The sequence below is a fragment of the Psittacula echo genome (genome assembly GCF_963264785.1).
Source record: "Psittacula echo genome assembly, chromosome: 6".
In the NCBI taxonomy this organism is placed as follows: domain Eukaryota; kingdom Metazoa; phylum Chordata; class Aves; order Psittaciformes; family Psittacidae; genus Psittacula; species Psittacula echo.
In genome coordinates, this window is record NC_137743.1 from 60,923,148 (window position 1) to 60,947,393 (window position 24,246).

The window sequence follows — 24,246 nt, forward strand, 5'->3', positions numbered from 1 at the left end:
ACACATCCTTCCTCAGCCCATCATCTTTTCTTGATTAAAATATATCACATAGATACGTCAAATTAAAGAACTAAAAATTAACCACGTGATGTAAAAAATAACATTATTCTGATCAACACATAAAGCCTGAAGACCATGCGCACTGTAGCCTCTTTCAGTTCATTTTCACTCCAACATACTCATCCCTCTTCCTCTCTCCTATGCTAGAACATGAGATGCAAGTCCAAAGTTCTTTCGAGTAGCACTATGAAGAAACCAGACAAGTCTTACTTGCACAAAGCTGTTCATAAGTAGGTTCATAGATACACAAGGCCTGTACATGCAACCTGTTTTAGGTAGAAACTGTGAGCTTGAGTCCTTGAAGAAAAGACTGCACTTAAGATGCACTTGTAGCAATGGAGTTCCATGGCCCCATGAGGATTTTCAGAAATGGCTGAAGCTCCTTGATGTACTTGCAGGGATCCCACCTGGTGATCTCTAAAATGAAAGAGCCTGGTGTCCAATGTATCAGACCGGATACTGGACCGAACAAGGGAATCAGGATCACAGCCTTATTTCTCCCCATGCTCACTGCAATACGCAAACTGTAATAACAACATCTAATCTCTGTGCATCCCTTGTTCCATGCTATGCAATAAATTGCAAAGCCTGCACTGAGTTAATGTTCTTTGGTGAACCCTATCCGTTAATTTTTCATCTCTCCTGTGGTACAAACACCAAACTGATATTCCTTCCCTTTCTTACTGCTGAGATAACCCTTGAACACCCACCTGGACAGAGAAAGTCCTGTATGAAATGTTGAGATCTAGCATGTAGATTAAGCACCCATTTCTTGTTCCCATTTCAGTACGATAGGTGGAGGAAAACCAGACACATACCAATACAAAACCAGGAGTTACTGTATGACAATTTTTTATTTATCAGTATCAAATTACATAGCAAAGTAATGAATGCAGTGTCAGATCATCTCTTTGAATACTGTAAATACAAACAAAATCCACCATATTGCTTAATTATCCAAAGTAAATTAAAAGTTTAAGAATGTGCGTTTCAGAGATTCCATTTGGCATATCCTGTCGATATATCCTGCATAAATATTTCTGTACCTCATTTTCACTATGTGTACCTTAATACAGCCTCTAGAAAGCTCACATGGAGGAGATAGGATCTATCTGTATGTTTATGTTCATCACCAACTTATATATCTGCCCTGAAATCACTGAAAGTACCTATCTGCTAGCTCACCTGACAGATGAATGTGACTGTACCTGGAGTGGCCAGACCCTCCTCTCACATGCCAGACCCAAAGCTACTAGCAGCAGCGCAAGACAACTGAATGACATCAGCTCTGGATCAGGTCTTTAAATTACTGACAAAATTACTACTCACTTTTGTGGCTGCTGGGCTGGATCTGATGGCCGATCATGTACACTTGAATACGTAGGGAAGTTCTTGAGACATTTACACTGCTCTTTACACTAGTGTGACTCCACTATATAGAAATAACAATTCTTTGTTTATAACGTTAAGTGACAAATAAAGTCAGGTCTGTTGATTTCATGTAAGCTGAGCAGGATTTGGCCGCAGCTGGATACAAACTAGGTAATTCAACCAAAGTATTTTAATGGTGTTAATCAGCAGTGTCATTTACAAGGGACTTCCTTATAAACTGTGTAAATAGAACAATTTTTCCTGACGGATGAGAGAATAAGCTTCACTTAGCACTGTTTCCAAAAGTTAAGACTATTGAGACATTGTAGTGGTATGAAAAGGAAAACACTGTAGAAATACATATTTTGGTTAGAATACAATGAAGAGAAGTACAGAAGCGTTGATGCAGGTAATTGGAAAGGTGAGGAAAGGGAAGGAGGAAAAATTTAGGCAGCATTCCCATGGCAACGTGGGAGTTACTCTTGATCCCTCCAATTCACCAGTATCAGTGGAAGTCAGGCTTCTCTGGGAAGGTACAACCTGAACGCTTGATAATTACACTGGCTGCATAATGTCCAGCCCGGATGCACTCGGTCACTGGCCGGTCATAGACGAGCTGTGAGAGAAAGCCTGTGGAACAAAATAAGAGAGGAAGAAAAGAAAGATGGTCAGATTAGGAGTTTTTTGAGTGTATCAGTTTGTCACAGGGCAAAGCACTGCAATACTGGTGTAACTGTATGTACATAGTCTAGTTTAAGTGTGTGCCTGCTTGAGTGGCCTGCTGCTGCTGTTATTTCTATCTGTTTGGTAGTTTCAAGTAATTTAAAGATTGTCAAGACTGATCTTTATTAGTGCCCACAAAATGATTTTACCAGAGTGCTTGCTCTCTTCTTTACCAGAGAAAACTCTTGATTCCTCAAATATAATTTTAAAAACAAAGAAGGTTTTTCCTGCTAAAGGGAACTCATTCTGATCATACTGGCTACAGCTACAGCCCTACACAAGTGTCACTCTGCAAGCTTTTCTCAGAGAAAGGCACATAACAAATAAACATCATCTATATTCACAGTTACAGGTGTTCGTAATGATAAAAAGGTGAGAAATCTGTACCTGAGGAGGAAAGCGAGATTACATCTGCTGCCCTTGATTATGGGAAAGTTAACCTAAGACTTCAGAAACAGTGGGTACCTCTTAGCAAGGTCAGACAGCTATGTAAACAGAAACCGTAGGTAGAACCAAGCACCACTCAGATGGAGGCACTTGGTTACCTGCTTGAGCTAACAAAGCCCTAGAATGCATAGCTTAGAAAACCAGAAATCACTGGGAGCTGAGTGTTCTGAAAACCAGAGCACCTCTTTAAAGGAATATATGCAGAGTCCTAAAAAGGTCCGTGGAAAAGTTAAGTACAAGTGTCACCAGGGATCTTATGGATTGAGTCCCTCATTTCTGAAATGTTTTGTCTTGGCTGAAACTATTGAGACTGAAAGCACAACAGAACTTATGGAAGAGGTGAAATACATATTTTAGATTTGGAAGAGGTTTTCAAGATGTGAAGAGTAAACTTAGTCTCTTATAATTTAAAGCTCCACTCTGCCATTCTAGAGGTAATATTTTATTCACTTTTATCCCACTTTTAATATCTTTCAGATGTATCTCTCTTCCTCATCCAATCACAGAAGGAAAGTGAGACTTGCCCAGGAAATTCAGAATTCTAGCAAGCTGGAACATGTTCTTTTTAAAGCTTTCATCCACCATTTCAAGTTCCTGTGTCATGGTCTGACAGGCCTTGGGCCTTGACAGTACAAACCTAATACTGAAACTATGTCTCTCATAAGTACTATGTATGTAGCTCATAGGTGCCAATTTCTGACATATTACAAATTTTGATTCAAAGATGGTATGTTTTGCTAGCTTGCTTTTAAATACACTTTCTCTGTTCAGCTTGGTTACTACTAGAACAAAGACTCTACATTATACTGTGATGTTCCCATTTAACCTGTGCTCCTTTTGTAAATATTTCCTTTTGTGGCACATTGCAGCATATTTTTAGGAGATGATAAAAATATTTCATCCTATGCAATAATGTCTGTTCCTTCAAGATTAAAAATCATGTCAAACATGAAAAATAAGGTTAGATTAACAAAGGATAATGCCAGTGAGAAAAGACCCCATTTTCATGAATTGCCAAGATCTATCTTGGCTTCTCAGTCATGACTGATAGTGAAAAGAAGCTTAGTTGACGTATAGTTTTCTCTAAACTGCACTGAATGGGAGAAGAGTTTGAAACTACTAAATCTATAAATCAAATACTTTTCATTGAAGTAGGGAGGCCATAGAAAGCAGGCATTTTAGATGACAAGTAGGAGAAAACTCGTATGTTTCTGACATCAATACTTTTCTAGAGAACTACATATTAGCTGAAATTTCACAGATATTGACTGACAGGAGCTGGGAAAAAATGACTGCTTCACCACCAAAAGTTAAGTCCATAAGCACAAGTGAAGAAGGCAAGAGTTTTCAGTATACAAAGATGAAAATCTGAAACAGGGAAGAAATTGTGCTGTGAGTGCTATCACTGATGGCAGTCAGGGATGACAGACAACACAACTGTGTCGGGATGGTCCAGCTGTAATAGTTGGGTAACAGTTGAGAAATCCAAACAGCATGCCTGGCAGAAATCAGACCATTTCTGAATAACAAGATGAAAATGGTCTGCTCTCCATTTAATTAGCATGCATTCTTAGGAGAAACTTTCTTGGATATGTGGAGAATGTCAATCATCAAATTTAAACTGCCTGGGAGGCAGGAGCTTGCCAGTGTGCTTCTGGGCGATTAAAACTTGAGAGCAAGTTGTAACTGTATGTAAAATGAGGCTGTTAAGACAGTCCATTTCTAACTCAGTAAGTATCAAAGATGCACTGGGCAGGCCTCCAAAGGCAAACACGAGGCTAGGTTTTGTGCAGAGCATGAATTCAGAGAGGGGTTTATAGAAGAAAGAACAACTGTCTTCTATGTTTATGATCAAGGCATCAAACATCTATGAAGATGAGAAAATCCAAGGAGCAAAAAACCATAAGACATGAATTATTTTTCAATACCAACTAGATTGAGACTGTCATCACCTCCCAGGCTCACTGAGGTTTCAAGCTAGTATGTGTCTTTTGTCTTCAGTGAAGCTACTTCTTATTTATTCTGATCTAAGTGAAAGCAGAATCAGGTGAAAAAACCACCCTGTTCTAATTGGGGATAGAAATGAGAGATGTTTGTGATTTCTGAGTGGTGGAGAAATGACATTAAGTATAGCTGTCATATATGAGATATGTAGAAACTGCAGTGGGGAGTTTGCCCTCAAACCATTCTTGTCTGTTGAGTTTCTCTTAAAAGGCATGTGTTTCATAGATGAAATAGAAATAGCAGTATCTGACACAATATCGCATTGAATGACAATACAAACACACATATTACAAACACAGAACTACATTACATACTAAAACTAGGCAGTTGGCAAAGCAGACCCCGAGGGAACACCAGAAAGCACTGTTGTTTGAGCAGGGAAGCAAAGAGCTCTATCAGGTTGGCTGCCTTAGCTGCAGAATGTTCTTTTTAGTTAACGCTGTAAAAAGCAACATGGTCAGAATATAATTCAGAGTTTGCCTCCTCCAGAGTATAAGGTACTGTGATGCAAATCCCATGAGTCATATTCTCAAGGCATGGATTCAGATCTTCGAGTTCCAGATGAAGAAGTTAGTGTCCCATCTGTTTTTCACCATCCTTCTTTGCTGCTTGTATAACCTGATACTCTGTCAAAATGAGCCATATTACTTTAAACAGTAAGCTGTTGAATAGTAGATCTTTCCTAACCCAGCTGATTTAAACTGAAGTGGGTTAGTGAGTACTCAAACAGCTCTACCAGCTAGCAGGGTGGTGGAGGGAAGATGACAAGCATGTGAAGGCTGTAATCTCTTAAAGGTGCCATGACTGGAAATGCTAAAAGATAAGTGAACATGGCTTCAGACTTCACACTCCTCCTACAATTTCACAGACAGAAAGGCCAGGATTGAACTCTGATCCTGTATCAAGGGCCTGGAATCACAGAACTAGATCATCCCAGCACATACTTAAGTAGCTCAGCAGCTATTTTAACTTCTGCCACAGCCTGAACTAGTTCCTGGCTATCACTGGAATGCAGTGCAGAAAGGAGTAGTATATTTTGGCTATACAAGACAACCTCGCTTCAATTATTTTACCAAAACAACTTCAGGTGATACTGTCTACCATCCTCTAATTGCAGCTGTTCTGCACTTAGTGTATTTCTACACTGCTGAAGCTGTGAACAGTGTTACATTCACTGTGTACTGTTTGTTCTCTTCACACTAGAACACAAAGACAAGAACCAGACTCAAGGCTTTCCCACTTGTCTGCCTCCTACCCTGACATCCAAGGTGATTATTGTTTATGGAGTAAGAGAAACAGCAGCTGCAGGATGTCTAGCATCCTGTAATGGTAGATGACTGTAATTAGCCATCTCAGTAAGCTTTCAGAGTAGGTTGAGATGCCTTTCGTGCCCCTCAGGCATGGACAGCCAAGTAACCACCTTGTACCTAGTCACAATAAGAACTTACTTGGAACTGTGTCCCATTCATCCCACTTGTCTTCCTAGAAGGCAAAGACAGCTTTGCTTCAAAAGCTGCTTTAAACCTTAGAGTGGTACAAAATGTATTTGCATTCACAGATGACAGAACTGATTATAACACACCAATAGCTATTTTTGGCCCATAATTATTTCTTTTCTGCTCAGTAGAAAAAAGCATTTCTGAAACCACTTTGCTCTGAGAACTGTGCCTGAAATAATTGAGAGTTAATCTTTATTATCTCCAGCTTCCTTACTACATGTGCTCAACAACGTTTATAATTGTTAGTCCACTGACTGACACAAAAGGTGTTGTGGTTACTTTGTTACTTCTAAGAGCTCAGTAGCACTTAAGAATCATTAAAGGAGAAACAAGTTAATTTTCTTGCACCTGCAAAATAGACATTTCAGAGGAAATTCCACTGAAATCAGTGATTTCTTTGAAAGTTTTGTTTTCCGAATATCAGTGGTAATCCTGAATGATCGCCTAGTGCTAGTGCAGCTAGAGTAGGAATGTAGGAGTCCAGTAGTGGAGATTTTAAAACAGTTCTGGTTTGCTTCAGTAACGATTTAACAACACTTAAAAACAGCTCATATTGAAGCCAAATGTTTCATTTCAAATTGTACACTTGACAATTAATTTTAATGACTGTTAATTACTAATGCTGGCTGGAAATCCATTTATAGCCTCCGACACCCAGCGCCCCCAGTACTCGTCTTTCTGCAGTTTCTCTCACACTTCCAACCTTTTATAAAATGCCCACAGCGAAATGAATGTATGTTTTGAAACGCAAGAGAGAAAAGCAGGAAAAAAGCAATTATCAACTGCATTAATTATAAACAGTTACAAGCTGACCCTGACTCAGAGCCCCTCAAAACCATTTTTGCTACATGATGTTCCCAGATAATCCTCTTCCAGCTGAACCCTGAAGCACCTAATATAATCCACACTAGCCAGGCCATTCACCAGCAAAATGGTCCCAGGCACAGAAAGGATCATGAACAGCTGAGCTGTCGCCTCTTTTTCTTTTTTGTATTTAAAGTTTCTACAGCTTAATTTGTGAACTGCCTTTTTTAAAATGGTGTTATTCCACCATGGGGGACAGTTGCAAGCACCTTTTCACACTCTTGTTCATATGCAGCATTTATCACAGTTGCTCAAACGCTCATCTATTTTTATGTGATCCCACTAGCTTTCCAGGCCAGCAGTGTGGGAAGATGCAGTTTTCAAGAAACATTACCCTAGCAATTTAAAGCCTTGTAGCTGATATGACTGAGGCTTTTTTTGGATGTCTTTTAGCGCTGTTGGAGTGGGTTAACGTGGTAGCACAAGTCTGGTCAGTTGTAATCAGGTGGTTAGCAACGCTGACGCCAATAGCCAACCAGACAGAATAGACTTTGTAAAAGATGTTGGCATCGGATGATTCTGCAATATAGTCACTGAATGGCCGTACGTCAACATACTGAGGTTTCTCCTTTTTTAATTTTGTGGCAGATGGTGGATATTACAGCCAAGAACTGTTGTAAGCCAGAGGCCCTGCCCATTGCTATCAAACCGAATGTTGGCTATTCTAAATGGAAACGTTTTTGATGAAGGGTGGGATTTGGCTCCTGTTGTCATGTTTTTTGGCACTGTGGTATGACACATTAGGCTTACAGTATATAAGACAAATTAAATGTAAGCATCTTCAAATGCAACATACTTCTTTCAACCTTCACACACCTTAGCACTTCCTCTCTCAAAATTTAGTGCAAGAATTATTCCATGCATGTACTCAGATGTTATTAACTACAAATGTGTACAAACAAGTGTCTTTCCCCCTCTTTTAAAACGAAATGGCTCTGTGCTTCTACAGAACTCTAGTGCCAGGCTAATTACAAGTGAGCGAAAAAGGTTACCAACCCTTTCAGAAAAACAGTCATTTAAGATGTATATCTAACAAGTGGCAACCTTGAAATCTCACTCTCACTGAAAAGAGCATTAGAAAACCCTTCCTGACTATACCACTGGAGCAAAGTTTTAATAAAAACTAATTAAACTACAAAAATCTCAAGTGGTTAACTGATTTTAGGGGCTAAATTTCTGGCAATTCTAATTATCCTCTTGTGGCTTCACTTAGCGTTTCACAACCATGACAGATGACAATGAAAAACTGCAGTTAAATTCATCCTCCCTGACACCATGCTAAGCACTAGCTTCTCCCTCTCCAAGTAAAATCAATACCATGTTTGAGTAAACACGTTTACAGCTTTATTAGGATGTCTCGCTTGTTCTGTAACAGCTACTTGAAGCTGTGGTAACAAATCGACTCAACTCAGTTAAACCTAGAGAGCTGAGTAAGAGGCTCATCGATAAGGTTGTTATAAAAATAAACTGCAGGAGATCAGAAAGCTGGAACAAACAGCCTGGTAAATGTCAATATTTTTACTTCCAAAGAATGACAAAACCATGAGATCACGAATAAAATGCTTCGTAAGTCTATATTTATTTATAAAATGGTCACATGCTAAAGGCATTTCACTATATTCACCCCTCTTACACAAGCTTCTTATTTTCTAATCACCAGCATGAATACTAACCCAAGCATGTTTTCAAGAAAAGCAGTTAGCATTGGTACTGCTGTCCCTATTCCTCTTGGCTTTCTGTATTTAATGATACATTTTTAACGCATCGAATTTTTGTAAGGATCACTCAGATGGGTGTATGTCTTCCTTAGTCTGAGGTTATACAGTCATTTATGGAAACAGGCAAATAATACAGTGTTGCACTTACTAGACAACTGTGATTAAGCGAAAGGAATGTTTTCAGTTTAGCAGCCTTTTCTTGGAATGGACAGGAGGTGCTGAATACACAAAGCAAGCAAGAGTTCAGACTCTAATGCTTTAAGTGATTACATATGGAAAATGTTAATGAAAGATTCCTGCAAAAATATGACAATAAAAAAATAAATAAAACTCCAGTACATCCCTTTTATTCCATTAGGAATCAGTTACTCAAGTCCGAATAATTCTATTGCATTGCAAATATGTTTTCACTGTTAGGACCTATTGGGCCAGTTCACTGCAGCTCGTAGAATAAGGTGTCATCATACTTCCCAGGACCTGTATAGATGCTTGGGCCCATCAGAGACTCTTTCTAAGGAAAATTAGCAGTCTTGTTTCTTTGGTGTCACTGTGCATTGTAGGAATGTGGTTGTAACTCTATAGTGGTTTGGTCCTGAAGGCAGTGCAATGGATGGAGAAAATTTAGATCCTGATTTGAAGCCTACTGTGACTGATGGGATTTTTCCTGTCACTGGCCTATGCCTTGACTAAGTACTGTCCACCATTAGGGGAAACAGCTTAAGGATAGGCTTAAGTGTTTTCTGCTGTGACACTCTCCACATTAATCATCATCTATTTATAACCCCATGCATATCACCGCTGTAAAAACTCCCCAATGCTTCTAATGGTCCAAGAAAAGAATAATTTCAGTCTACAAATGTACTCCAAGAAAGAAGTATGGAAAAAACTGATAATGTTATAACTTCAGATGGTTTGCTCTTATTTTTCATTTTTAAGTCCACATGATGACCTTTGGGAAATTACCTTTTGGATCAGAATCTTGGGGCTTTGGGCTTGTCTCCAACAGCCAGGATCAGGGAAAAACATTTGATTAAGAAAAAAATCCCCGCCCTCCAAGCTTACAAGGAGTATTGAAGGCACTGTATATGCCAAATCAAATACAGATATTTTCATTGGAAGCATCTTCTCCAGCTATCTGAGAAACTATTTTCCAGGCTGGTATTTCTCTTTGCTTTTCCTAAAAACATTTCCTAGAAAGTTTCCTAGAAGTGTTCTTCAAAAGACTGAATTCGACTTAGCCATTTTGAGGCAGCAGAATGACATTAGCTTTCTTTTATTAGTACTCAAGAAAGCCTTTTGAACCTCAAAACAGATCTGTTTTATTGACAGTAAATGGTGCAGATTACCTACTGCTTGAAGTAAGAGGAAGAGAGTTTCACTAATTTAATGTAGAAATAACGAAGTTCTAAGCTTAACAAAATGGAATACATGTACTATCCTGTACTCAGTTCTTAACATATATTTAAGCACAAAAAGGCAACATTTTGTGAATGTAACTTCACAGTTGAGATTCACATACACAAAAGCTAGTAAATTTGAAGTTGTGCCTGCAGAACAACCATCTTGCAGTAAGGTTTTATTTGCAGGTATATTTCCACACAGTCAAACCAGCAGTATGCAGAGAATCAAAAAGAACACCCAGTGCAGTGGGAATACAGTAGCAAGACAGCCTATACATTTATTGACTGCATGTCATTTAATTCCTTCTGCTTTTTTAAATATCTGTTACTACCTTGGATTGATACTAATCAAACTGATCACCAATAACAGTAATGTCCCTTTAAGTAGAGTCAGAGATGAGTGTTAAACCAACCTATAAGCACTGCTACTACCACTCCTTTCAACTGGGACCATGTTTTTTCTTTTATTTTTTTCTGATCGCAACCTTGCCATCTTCCCACTTCAAGTATGAGCCCATTTCAATGTGTGTGGGATGTTACCACTCTATTATACAACAGAGGCAGCTATAAGGTGAGTGAAGAGCCTGTTAGCTAACACCACAGCGTGTTTTTATGGTCACTGTGTCAATCTCCATAGCATCACACAAAGTCATATTAGATGTAAAATAGATAACATATTTCAGTGTATTTTTATACTTCATTGTGTGGTGTTGTATCTCCTGCGAATACAGCATCAGCTTAATCTGACACATCGTTTCTTAGGGGACTATATCCTGCCCTGATTCCCAGGGGAATGTTCTTGATGATAAAATCTGACTAGTGCCTCTGTTTCTACTCAGAATACATTAAAATAACACAAAAATATTACCAACAATCTGTGAGCAAGGTAATAATAACTCATTAAAGTAATTTCTAACCTTCCACATGAACATTTTCTTTATCATTACATGATTTTCTAACACATGACACATTAATATAAAATGAAATGCTATGAGGATAGGGATAGTACGCATGACAAAGTATTTTAAATGGTGATGATTTGCTTTGAGGCATTAAGTCAATTTGTAATTGTCCCATAGCTATTACAGCAAAAAACTGGAACTTCATAATTGGTTTTGAAAATCTATTTTTAACACAGAAGGTTTGTTTTGCAAAATGTACGCAAGCCATTTGATGCTCTTTTCTCATAAAGCCTGTCCAGAATGTCACTGGATTTATGGTGAGGTAAATTAGGCCTTTCAAAACTCAATTTTGCAAGATATTAATCCTCTTGCTGTATACTGGGGCTCCTGTAACGCTGATGGTGTCACTGGCAGGAAAAGAGACACATCGGCTAGAAGGAGCCAGCCCTGCTTCAGTCTACTTAGAAACTTCTGAGGGTTTTTAATTCCAGGTACTGATCCTTCTATGATCTCACTTCTACATGTTATTTGAAAAATGACAGTAAGTATAGTAATGTTTTGGCTTACAATAATTCTACTATGTGTTTTTCTGGGTTGCCTTTAAACTGTATAGATGAAAATGTGAATCACCATATGCAAGTTACTACATTTTGATAAAAAATGCATGTGTAATAAAATTCACATGAACAGTTAGAAACCAAGATAAAAAGCAGCAATCAAAACAAAACAATTAAACCAGATGGAATCACAATTAAATTATACTTGGACAACACCTGCTATCAGTTTTAAGTATAATGCCAGCAAAAAAGAATATATTATTTCCTAAGAAATAATTTTGAATGTAAACTGGCAAAAAGTGAAGTAGGGAATTAAAAAGAAAACAGGAATAGTCCATGTTTTTCCCGAGTGGTATCTATTTTTATGGTTTTGTTTAAGTAGCTGCAACTCAAACTGCAGCAATATTCTAAATTGTGCCAGTACTAATGTTGAAATTACTAGCGACTGGCTACACTATTGATCAGGATAATGGTGTGCCTGTAGCTGAGACTGAGAAAAATCAACTAGGAACATAATGGTAATTTTCTAGTTTGTAGAAGGCTAGTTACAGAGATAACGTGGCCACCTAATAGCCTAGGTTTAGATGTGATATTTATCTGAGAGAGTTACGAATGCCATCAGAACACACAGACGGTAAGTCATGAACGTGTTGACAAGTTATCCCCTAGCAAGCAAAGATTGATGCCCTATCTGCAGCTCAGCTATTATACTCATGTATGCTGTTTATAAAACAGGAGTATTAAAGATGGGCAAAACGGGCTGTCAGTCAAATGCTGATGACATTAACAAGGTATTTTTATTTCAAAGCTTCATATCTCATCAGCCATGATCTCAGTAACAACAGGATTGCTCAGAGGCAATTAGCCACCCATGTTGTATAAATGAAGACTGAGAGAGTGCTGATTTCTGTTATAACATTTATCTTTACTTTAAAGAAAAGACAAACAATTCAAAGTAGTATCCTCTTGTCTCTTTTTTAACAAAAATCAGCCACAAAAAAGTCACATGGACATACATATTTAATAGATATCACCAAACAAATATGCCTCACTCCCAACTGGCAAAAAAATTGCATCTCAGAGCTCTGGTGTTACCAGAAGGCAGCATTTCACAGCAGTGATATTTCATCCGCTGCATTTCTCTCTATCAAATGTGACTAAACAATGATGACAACTTCCCAAGGTATCTTAAACAAGTATAAAAACCATATACAAATTAAAGACCACTGTAAGTGGATTAAGTAGCTTCTGATACCATATTCCTGCTGTTCAGTAAAGAACTGTTTCTAGCTCCTTGAACTCCTGTTTCAATAAAACTAAAATGTTTTAGGGTGGAGAGTACAAGAGGAAGAGGAGTTTTTATAACACAGATTCATACAGAGAGGAAAATAAAATAAGAGAAATATTTCATTTCTCTGCAATGTTTTTAGTGAAAACAGATTCTTCTTTGGGCTACAGAACTGATGGATAGCGGCAAAGCAGTTGATGTCATCTGCCTGGACTTGTGCAAAGTGTTTGACGCTGCCCCCAACATCATTGTCTGTAAACTGGAGAGACATAAATTTGATGGATGGACCACCCACTGGATAAGGAATTGGCCGGATGGCCGCATGCAGAGAGTACTAGTCAATGGCTCAATACCCAGTTGGAGACCAGTAACGAGTGGTGTCCCTCACGGATCGGTGTTGGGACCGGTCTTGTTCAACATCTTTGTCGGTGACATGGACAGTGGGATTGAGTGCGCCCTCAGCAAGTTTGCCGATGACACCAAGCTGTGTGGTTCGGTTGATACGCCAGAGGGAAGGAATGCCATCCAGAGGGACCTCGACACGCTTGTGAGGTGGGCTGATGCCAACCTTATGGAGTTTAACCATGACAAGTGCAAGGTCCTACACCTGGGGGGTCGGAGCAATCCCAGGCACAGCTACAGGTTGGGCAGAGAAGAGATTCAGAGCAGCCCTGCAGAGAAGGACTTGGGGGTGTTGGTCAATGAGAAAACGAACATGAGCCGGCTTCAGTGTGCGCTCGCAGCCCAGAAAGCCAACTGTATCCTGGGCTGCATCAAAAGGAGAGTGACCAGCAGGTCAAAGGAGGTGATCCTGCCCCTCTACTCTGCTCTCATGAGACCTCACTTGGAGTATTGTGTGCAGTTCTGGTGTCCTCAACATAAAAAGGACATGGAACTGTTGGAACAAGTCCAGAGGAAGGCCACGAGGATGATCAGGGGACTGGAGCACCTCCTGTATGAAGACAGGCTGAGAAAGTTGGGGCTGTTCAGCCTGGAGAAGAGAAGGCTGCGTGGAGACCTCATAGCAGCCTTCCAATATCTGAAGGGGGCCTACAAGGATGCTGGGGAGGGACTCTTCATCAGGGACTGTAGTGGCAGGACAAGGGGTAATAGGTTTAAATTTAAACAGGCGAATTTCAGGCCAGGTATAAGGAAGAAGCTCTTCACTATAAGGGTGCTGAGGTGCTGGAACAGGTTGCCCAAAGAAGTTGTGAATGTTCCCATCCCTGGCAGTGTTCAAGGCCGGGTTGTACAGAGCCCTAGGTGACATGATTTAGTGCGAGGTGTCCCTGCCCGTGGCAGGGGGGTTGGAACTACATGATCTTAAGGTCCTTTCCAACCCAAACCATTCTATGATTCTATGAGTCCACAATCTTGAAGAGTCCTATAAATGCATTAAGGAATTTTTTCCTTAATATAGTCACAATCCTACTCATAATTTAGTAATCTGACAAACTGTTCAAGCCACCTGTCTCTGCTGAAGGCATTATCAGATCTTTTCGACATGTTTAGCACTCCTGCTATAGCCACTATACAGCAAATATTCATGCAACAAACCTACACAATTCCTACATATGAAATATATAAGGGACTTAATAGACAAAGTCATGAATACAGTCCATCTTTGCCCTTATCAGATTTATTCTGGGAAGATGGAATTCCCATTGTATAAGCTTCATTTTTTAATTCGTCAGCTTCTACTCTTTAGCCGCCAACACTGTCCTCTGAAGATGACCGAGGCGGGATTTTCAGAGGAGCAGGAAATGGCAACTCGGAACCTAATTCCTATAGAAATATAACTCATAGGATCATAGCACAATTTAGGTTGGAAGGTACCTCTGGACGTCACTTGCTTCGAACAGGGCCATCTCATATCATGTTAAATCCCACCTAGATTTTTTTTTTTATTTTAAAGATTCCTGGATTCGTATATAAATGATGGAATTATGCAGACAACAACATAAGAATTATTATACTGGATTCTACTCTGTTTCAGTTTTTATTAGTAGTATATTTGTTTAAATCTACTGGCTTCAGTCAAGGTATTCCAAAGTTATACTCGTGTGTTTGGAAAACAGAACCAGACCTATTAAAAAACCCAAAAGATTACTGCATCATATTTTTCATAGTAGAGGAGTAAGGAAAAGCAATTATTCTATTGACTCTGGGTTCTTTGCAAGCCTATATTTGTATTTCTTGTGCTGTGTTTTTTATACCATACATGTATGTATATGTATAATATATTCAAAGAATGTTGCACTTTAATGATAATATTTTAACATTTCGATAATGTAGAAGTATACCAAATATTACTTAGCTCTGAAACCAAAGCTGGATGTCATTATCTAGAAAATAATTCATATTTACCTCATGAAAACAGGCTATAATTCAACCAATGTAATAACCTTTGGGCAAACTCTTTGGAGTCCAAGGTCTTTATCTGATTTGTAGAGGCATTTAGATTAAGATGGAAAAATAATGTTTAGAACTAACCTTTATACCAAAGATGACAGAATGGCTTTATTGAGCCAGTTTGGCAACAGAAACAAAAGGAGGGAAGTATCTCCACTAAGCCCTGCAGTCTCTAAAGAAAAGATAGGGATGCCGTGAGGCACACTCACACAAGGACACATACAAAAGAGGACAATTCATCTTTTGTTGCTGTCCCTGAATTCTATCAGAGTAGTTCTGTGATAGCTGAGACAGTAGTTGGCCATCTCATAAGATTCACACTGGGTTTCACAAGAAAGAGAGAACTGCTTATTCTGTAAGTATGTGCACCAAACAATTCTGAATGTAGCTTTCAAACTGCAGCTAGCAGCTTTATGAGACTCATTGGTACATGAAAGCTACAATGTGATTTTAAAATTTGCAGGTTGTTTGAGCCACTGACCTCAGCTTTGATACCAACAGAGGCAAACTGCTATCAGCTCACATTTGGCACCATACAATGCTTAATGAAGAGCTCCTTCAATCTCAGGATTTCTTTTCCTTAAGAATGGTATAATGTCTTTATAGCATGGTGTTAAGTAATATACACTTGCTGTGATCATTCTGTCACTGCTTAATCAGCCTGCTTTAAAATGATTTGTGGTTACATTTCATACTCTAGTACTTTTCATGCACTATATGACTAAATCACAGTAGATTACTAATTCAATATATTTATATTGGCAGAACCTGAAGAAACATCGATTTTACACTTTCTCCTATTTATTTATTTATTATGAAAACTCTACCCAGTTCCACTGAGTAGACAGATTTGAGGGGAGAGACTTTGCAGGGAGCAATGGCAGTAGCTATCAGAAAAGATGCTTATTGTTTTCATTAGTTATGGTGGCACGGACAAAGGGGAGCCCAAACAGAAGGCAAACCTACTCTGGCTAAATAGAGCAGGATGGCATAAAGGAAAGCGTAAGACGGTAAAACTGTCCATATTTCAATCTACTTATTGCCATTAAACATGCTTTGATTATCATTATTGCAAAGGTTCCAACTGAGGCTAACTAGAAATAAATAAATGTTAACTTAATGAGTTAACATAATGTTTCCCAAACTCTACAAACAAAGGCTGTAATTCCATTTAGAGGACTCTTGTGACATAAGCCATGTCAGCAAAGCTCAAGTGATTTGTCAATATCATCAGAACCCAGAGGGGGAAAATTTATGGGTATTTCAGGGATTTATAACCAAAAATCTGTGGTACCCCTGAAATCCACGAGAGGTGCTGAGACACTACGAAGTAAATAATTACTGCTTAAAGTTCTAAAAGGAAGCAGTTCGTTGCTGGAAAGCAATAAAGGTCAAATTCTGTAAGTGTTGTTTAGAGAAATCTTTTTAGCATAAAGATACCTGCAGGAATGTTAAAACCCAGTTTCTCATTCATGCTGGTTGCACCAGCCTGAGTGGCAGATGACTTGATGCCTGCAGTAAAAGGCAAGAAATTCAGAGATACTCCTGGTGGCAACTTAATAAAAACATATTTCAACTGAAGAATGCAGTTTATTTCTTGTTCCTAGCTGTTGGAGTGAGCTAGTTCTCCTTGGAGGCCAGTGGCTTCATATTCAGAAATGCTGAACTCATGAATCAACTCACAGAGTTACAGGTGCCCAAAAACTTTATCTTGAAACCTTAAAGTCACGGAAAAGTTTAAAGACCTTCAATAGTTAGATAGGTTCTAGAAAAAAAACCAAACAAAGAACAAACCAGAGTTCTTATTTTCCACCTTCACATGGAGAAACATGAGGAGTGATTTGCCAAGTTGGCGTAATTACTGAGAAGGCATTTCCTTACAATCTGTGAGTTATACTTCTGGAAGAGAGTGCCTCCGTTAAAGGCCTTTCAAAATATGATAGAACCTAACAAACCTGACCTCCTAATGTAAAATAAATCCTGCTTGATGGGGTTAGTTCTCATTATATCCCACATTCCCCTCTCAGCCAAGCCATTTGCTCCAGCAAAACCACTGTTCAGGCATGTTAATACACCATTCCCAGGGAAGTATGGAAAGCTTTGCCATGGGAGTCTTGTTCTCTGCTGTTTGAATACAGGAACTATGTTTCCAGGAGACTATATTATAACACTGAGTGCATTTTTTAGTTAAGGGATGAATTTTGAAACATTTTACTACAAGGACACTAAAATCAAAACATTACACGTACTGTTGCCTAGGTAGTAACAACTTGATAAAAACCTCAATCAAAGAAAGAAGCTAGAAAAACACTGAAGAGAATATAAAAGTTCCCAATATAAAAATTCCCATTATAAAAATTCTGTCAGGACAATAACACTGCATCTGGCTCCATGCTAGAATCAACAGAAGATACATATGTTGAGTAGTATTACCAAGATTACTGCATAGGGCTTTCTGGCAAGGAAACAATAAAGAACTTTTCCTGTGGCAAATACGTACTTTGAAAACACATGAAAAGTGTGATATAGATAGAATACAGACATTTCCCTCAAATGAAACACAGACCAAATCAAAGCCTCTGCAGTCCAGTATCCTATTTCCTATATATGGGAAGGAAAATCAAATGACTCCATGAAGAATGAGACAACAGTATTTAAGGACTAGAATCAGCTGTGTATCTAGACTGTTATGACTTCCAAATCTCTCATCTGGACTACACTCAGGAAAATCTGTTCTCTGAGGAGAATAAATGACCAATTTCTTATTTATGGGGTGACAGAGAAAAACTAAGGTATCTCAGAAGCTAACAGAAGAACTATGGATATTCTGAGGTTCATGTTGCTTTGAGTCACAGCAGAAAGAAACAGCATGCAACAAGAACCTAAGCTCACATACTGATACTCAGGTTAAGTGCCTAACTGCAATGAGATTTCAACTGTTGAGCCAACTTCCACTATAGAGGAAAAAACAGCTGTGGTCTTTTCTTTCCCTGGTATCAAGGGAGAACTGTACAATGCTACAACGTACAATGAACTATCACTGGACTGCACTTGAATGCTATACCAAAAGCATCTGACGCCTCAGTGGAACTGAGGAAAATAATAGCTCTTTATAAACATCAATACAGGAACTTTATTAAGATTATTCCAAATACACTGAAGCTTGCTGTATCCAGACACATTATCTAAACAGACTTAGAATGACAAAGAAGAGTTGACCGTTTACAGACCTTTTTACTTTCCTTCTTTATTTTCTTCCAATAGGATTTAGCATTTTCCACATAATTTTTCCCCTTGGAGTAAGGAATCTCACATCTGATCCAAGACCAGCCTGACAGGATGTTCTGAACTCCTTACACTGCTGGTGGACAGTAGCAGTTTTGAATAGAGTCTGATGCGGCTTATATCAGGCTTTCCATTCAGAATATTCTGTATAATTACTAAAGTCAATGTTTTAGCCCTTCTACAGAAAAACAGCAACTATGACAGGGAAAAGGATGTAATTTAAAGAGGAAGGGTTAGGAAAGAGCAGGCAGTGCTTAAAGCCCCATTATTTAGCTGCAATAGTCTTCCTTCAGCTATATTAGGAAAGAACAAAAGTAGGATTATTAAAAAATAAAGAAAGCCCTTATTTCAAAATGCCTAAAATCTGAAGAACTGAGAATAAGTACAGCCTGAGATAAACATAACAGACACATGAAAAGCTGCTTTCTGCTGAGGCAAAGCTTGGTTGGTGTCTACCATGTATCCCACCTGTGCCCTTCCCGTTACTACTTTATCTTCAGGATCTGAAAACAAAGTAGGCAAGAACAGAAGCTTAGTGGCACAGCTGCTACACAGAGCACAGGTATACAAGGACAAGCACTTGAACATTACAGTCACTGTTACTGGCTCAAATTTAGTCTTGTTTGTCATTTATGAACAACAAAGTGACAAGCGTGCACTAAAAGATGTATGAATAATATGACCTAACGTGTTTCCCTCTAGCTTTATTCTTTTTGATTCACAAAGCACCAAAGCGACGAATAATAACATTCCTATTTTCAGCCATATTTAAGGATATACTGAAAACTTATTGGTTTAAGTGGTATATTAAGGATGGAAGACCAAGCTTATGTTGAATATTTTCTTGAAGAGGGGCACAATTCTGAAGCTTGAATTCGGTAACACTCTGCTTGTTATCCCCTTCACAGCTACAAGACTGAGCACTGTAATTCTATTTATAAAGTCTCTTTGGTAATGTTTCCAGTAAATTAGTGACTAATGGAGCTCCTTAGAGCTACAACATACTGGATATTAGAGCCTTCAGGATGCAATAGTGCATCACAGAACATGTATAAAGGTTACAATGAGTGACAGAACTTTTGGATTAGATTGGTTTTGGCTTATATTGAATAATTTTTTAAAACAGGCATAGACATAACATCCTCTTTTTTTCCTTAGAGCTTGTGCCAAAAAAAATAGTAAGTTTGCAAATGGATATTAAGCAATGCCAGATATTTTCTGGGTTTGTTTTAACAAATTAACCCTTTGTGTTCTTTACTGATGTCCAAATAATTGTATTGGAAGCAGATGTTCTACCAGAATCGACATGATCAAAAAACATTATGCTCACTTATTAACATACTGTTTAATATTCACTACAACCTGTTTTAAAGAACAACAATGTGTTAACATTTAAGCCAGGAGGGATTTCTGTACACTATATAGTACTTGATGCAGCTTGTTTATGCAACAGTCTGACAGATACAATTAATCTCATGAAAACTACCAGAGTACAACATAATGGCATATTATTTTTGAAGTAATAGAATACACTTTCCCTTTGAAAATCAGAACTTAATTAAATCATACAACTTCCGGATGCAGAGAAAAGCTCTAAAAAACTGATGCTCATTCTGAAGGACAGTTAAATGAAAAAATGGTAGATTTTATACAGAGAGAAAAATATGATAAACACCAAACAAGAGAAAGAAGTAAGAAATACCTCCAACAAATGCATCTCCAGCTCCATTGGTATCCACAATTTCACTCTGATCACTCACCAACACAGGGAAAGTAGTCACTTCATTTTCTGCCGTGGAAGAGGAGAATAAAACATAAGTTACTTGGAAATATGACTTTGAAAAAGAAAACAAACAGCAAAAATCAAAGCAATTCAGAACTGGAGCTCTGACCTTTAATATGACAATTTGGATAAAAATAGATTCGATTTATAATTTTGTCTGTATTTACTGCATAGGGATACAGGAACATACTTGATCAAGCTATTTGTTGGGACATTTTCATTAATTGCTTCCAGCCTCATTTCTTTTATCTCCTATTATTAAGGGCAAGAGGAAAAAAATTAGAAGGAAAAACATAAAACATATGGACAAGACTAAGAAAAACCCATCCTGCTGAAAAAGCTTCTTATTAGTTGCAGAGGGGTGATGTAGTCTCCAGAATGGCCAGTCCAAGCCTCCAGAAGTTCAACAGAAATTGCTGCACTATAAAAACCAAAATCCACATCAACTAACTTAAATAAAGCTGTGAATTAAAAAGCAGAAACTAGTGTAAATCAAAGTGCTCTCAAATGACATCTTTTAAAAAACCCCACATATGTAAGAAGCTTTGCAGCTTGCCATCTGACTAGATTTGGTTTCAAGATTTCAATGACTTCATCCTCTTCCTTAGCATTGCTTTTCAAATATTTCCTTCTCTGCAGCTCCCTGCCCTCTACTGGCACTCGTTAAACCTATTGCAATAGGTGGATACTCGGCATCTTCACCTCCAGATCACTGCCACACCACAGTTCAACATAATTACACCACTTAGGTATGATAACTTTAGAGTTCTATGGTTATAAATTTAATATATGCCACTAATTAATCAGCTATGGCTTTCCAGGTGGTAATGTCATAATGACGTGATAAAAATATAATTACCACCTTGTCACAATACCTTGTTAAAGTGTAAATTACCCCTGTAACAGAGCCAATGGAAGTTCTGCCTCTGGTAGTCAGTATGCATTAAACTGTCTCAGAGCAAACAGATTGTCCTTTGGCAGACAGCAGGAATTAAAAAAAGGGGAGGGGGAAGAAAAGCCTGTCAACCAGTGAAAATGAAAACCACCAGAGCTGTTTTCTTTTGATTTTTGGTAAAAATAGGACTAAAACGGGAAATAGATTCTCCAGTAGCTGAAAGCTGGAGATGAGTAGTTTCTTCACTGTCCAGCAACAGAGCAGATTATAAAAATCACTCTTATACTGACATACACAGTAGCAAACAAGGAAACCTAGTTTGGGAGGCATATAAAGAATTCACAGTCTCAAATCAGGCAAGTCTGTGTATGCTGCAGTGGTACCAGAAGGATCCTGGTTTCTGTGAAATGCAGTGTATCAGCTCTACTGCTCTTCACCATCTGCTACTAAGTGAACCAGGCAGATATAATGATGCTGCCTCCAGAGGGAACTGTTGGCTGGCCCACCAGGAGGGGAGGGGAGCATTAGCAACAACCATCCATGAGAGGCAAAGGAAAAAGCGTAATGAAAAACATAAGATGAATATTCCAATTAAAGAAAAGGCTTCAGTCAGTTCTCAGTGCATCCTACTCTCTATCCTGTTAAGAAAGCTATTTAGAAATGTGCTTCAATGCTGTGTTGTGCTCTTAAGATAGTCTTCAAGAGCAATGTTTTTTAGTAATTTTAACAGGATTAATTTGAATTGGAAATCAAGAAAGAGAGGTCCTACTTTAAACTCTGCCAGATGAGCAGAGTGTATTCATCCACTTCATAAGTAGGTATATATGATTTGTTCTAGATAATACTAAAACAATGAACAAACTGATAACTCTGTTGAAGACACATTGTAATAAACTAACCTGCCTCCTTCCCAAGTGTGCATGGGCACACACAGATGTTCTATGTTAAATACACAGCAGACACTAGCATATGCATACAAATGTGTGTGTTTGGGCACAGAGAGTGAATAATACACAGACATTATATTTTGAATGCTGCAAATGGGGATTGGCATCAAGTAGATTCAAGCAGACTAACAGAAATGAGTTCTCACCATCATCTTTCTCCCTTCGTTTCATCCTCTGTCTTGATTCCTTCCCTCAGCTCCCTCTAGTACTTTCAGGTAAGTACTGCACTATGAGCTTTTATTCTATTGTTTCTGCAGTAGAGGTAGTAAGTCTAAGACCTCAAATACATCAAGGAATTCAGCTGGTATGAGAACATTTTTCCCTCCCCCCATCACAGTTTTGCATCTCTACCTGGGTCATACATTCTGTCTCTATAACTTTAGGTATTTTCAAGAGGAGCAATAATCTCATATTTTGAATTACTGAAGTTTCAGAAGAAGCCAGCATGGCTTTGGAACACATACTGCATTATAAAGATAGTACCATCTGCAAGCATCCAATAGGCAAAAGATCTTTCTACGACCTTAAGAGAACTTCTACTAGCACAGTAGTAGTGTGTCATCTACTAAACTATTGCTAGTAATAACACACATTGAAAGATACAACAAAATAATAGAGGTGGTTGTTTTTTTCTTTCCTTCACAATAAATGAAGTCAGAATTAAAGCTGCCATTAAATTACCTTATGTCTGTGTCATAGCATAAAAATAGTTAACATACCTTACCAATCTGTGTTCTGTAACAACTAGGCATAGCAGGGTGAATTAAGATGAAGCAGAAGTCTCCATTCTGAATATCCTTGCTTTTGTGACTTTAATGTTGCTTTAACTTCATTTTTGTGTGTGATCTATTATATTATAAAACTCTCAAATCCATCACAGTGAACACAGAGACACCTTGGCTAAGTGCACTGGTCATCAGTGGCCTTGCTTTTCGAAGTCAGTTCTGATTTCATTTATCATTCGGAGAGCTTACGAAATAAAGAATAATTACGTAAGTGTTTTGAAGCCCAAGTGCTGCTCCTCTGGGCATAAAATCCAGTATTCTATTTTTAAGCAACAAATATCTTCTGTGATACACACCCTGGGATACAACACATTCCACTTGGATATCATTTCCTGGAAGCCCAGAATTGTGAGTGCAAATTGCAACAAGGTGTCTATAATTAGGGAAGTTTTACTAACACGCATTAATGAAATCTAAAATCTTGGGACTCTGATTCAACTCTCAATGATTTTACATTAGAGAGGAACTCAACTCTTTTAGAATTACATAGAAATAATCAAAATCAAACATTAATGGGGTGATGTCACAGGCTGAAGACAATATTCACAAATAAATCAGAATGTATCAGCTTACTGGTAAATTTAATCACTGCTAACCTGTTGCATTATGTACATAGAAATGTGAAAGCTATCTTTATTTTCCTCAAGTGAAAATATGCACTAGCATATCAAGCTTAAGATATTTTTGTGGGTAAAACAGTCTGGAGAGGTAAGTGGAGAGCAATATTAACTGAGAAAACAGTGCTCTTTCCATTCTAATACATTCCAGCTCTCAAATGAACACAAGCCTATTTCATGATGTTAACTGAAACAATTGAACTCTGATGATAGCTGCACATACTACAGGTCTGTCTTTAAACCAAATTAGAATCACAGACTACAAGTCTACTCTTACTACAGTAATAAACACCAGCAAACAATCATTACATCCAATTAGGCGGAGTACTTTCCTTAACTGGGTCATTTACCAGTCTCTCTTGCTCTTGAAAGTAGATTAAATGTGTAAACTTACATTTAATTACCTGTAACAGAACTCTTACGGGCAACATGTTGGAGTGTTCTTAATTTTGTATTAAAATAAAATCAAAGGAAGAAGGGAGCCCTAAAATACATACAAAAATGTGTAGCTATTTCCTCAGCTAATCTTTTGATCCGTGGGCTGGTAGTGATAGGACAGATGCTTAAAAGATGGAGACACATTCATGTTTCTTTTGTGAGATTTAACTTGTAAAAGAAAGGAACAACTGTGAAACAGAGTTCTGTCCCATCTCCTCCCCACCTCCGTCCTCTCTAATTTTCTTTAGATC

General features: G+C 38.2%; 1 protein-coding gene across 3 annotated transcripts in view; it reads right to left on the bottom strand.

Moving 5' to 3' along the window:
• Positions 1-909: 909 nt before the first annotated feature.
• Positions 910-24,246, bottom strand: part of ADK (adenosine kinase) — a 307,364-nt gene continuing 284,027 nt past the window's right edge. For all 3 annotated transcript variants that reach the window (XM_080620985.1, XM_080620983.1, XM_080620984.1), the window contains 2 exons: positions 20,233-20,319; positions 910-2,061 (listed from right to left, as the gene is read on the bottom strand). In XM_080620985.1, the coding sequence (XP_080477111.1) occupies positions 1,937-2,061; positions 20,233-20,319 (212 nt within the window). In that variant the 3' untranslated portion in view covers positions 910-1,936. The remainder of the gene's footprint in view (positions 2,062-20,232; positions 20,320-24,246) is intronic.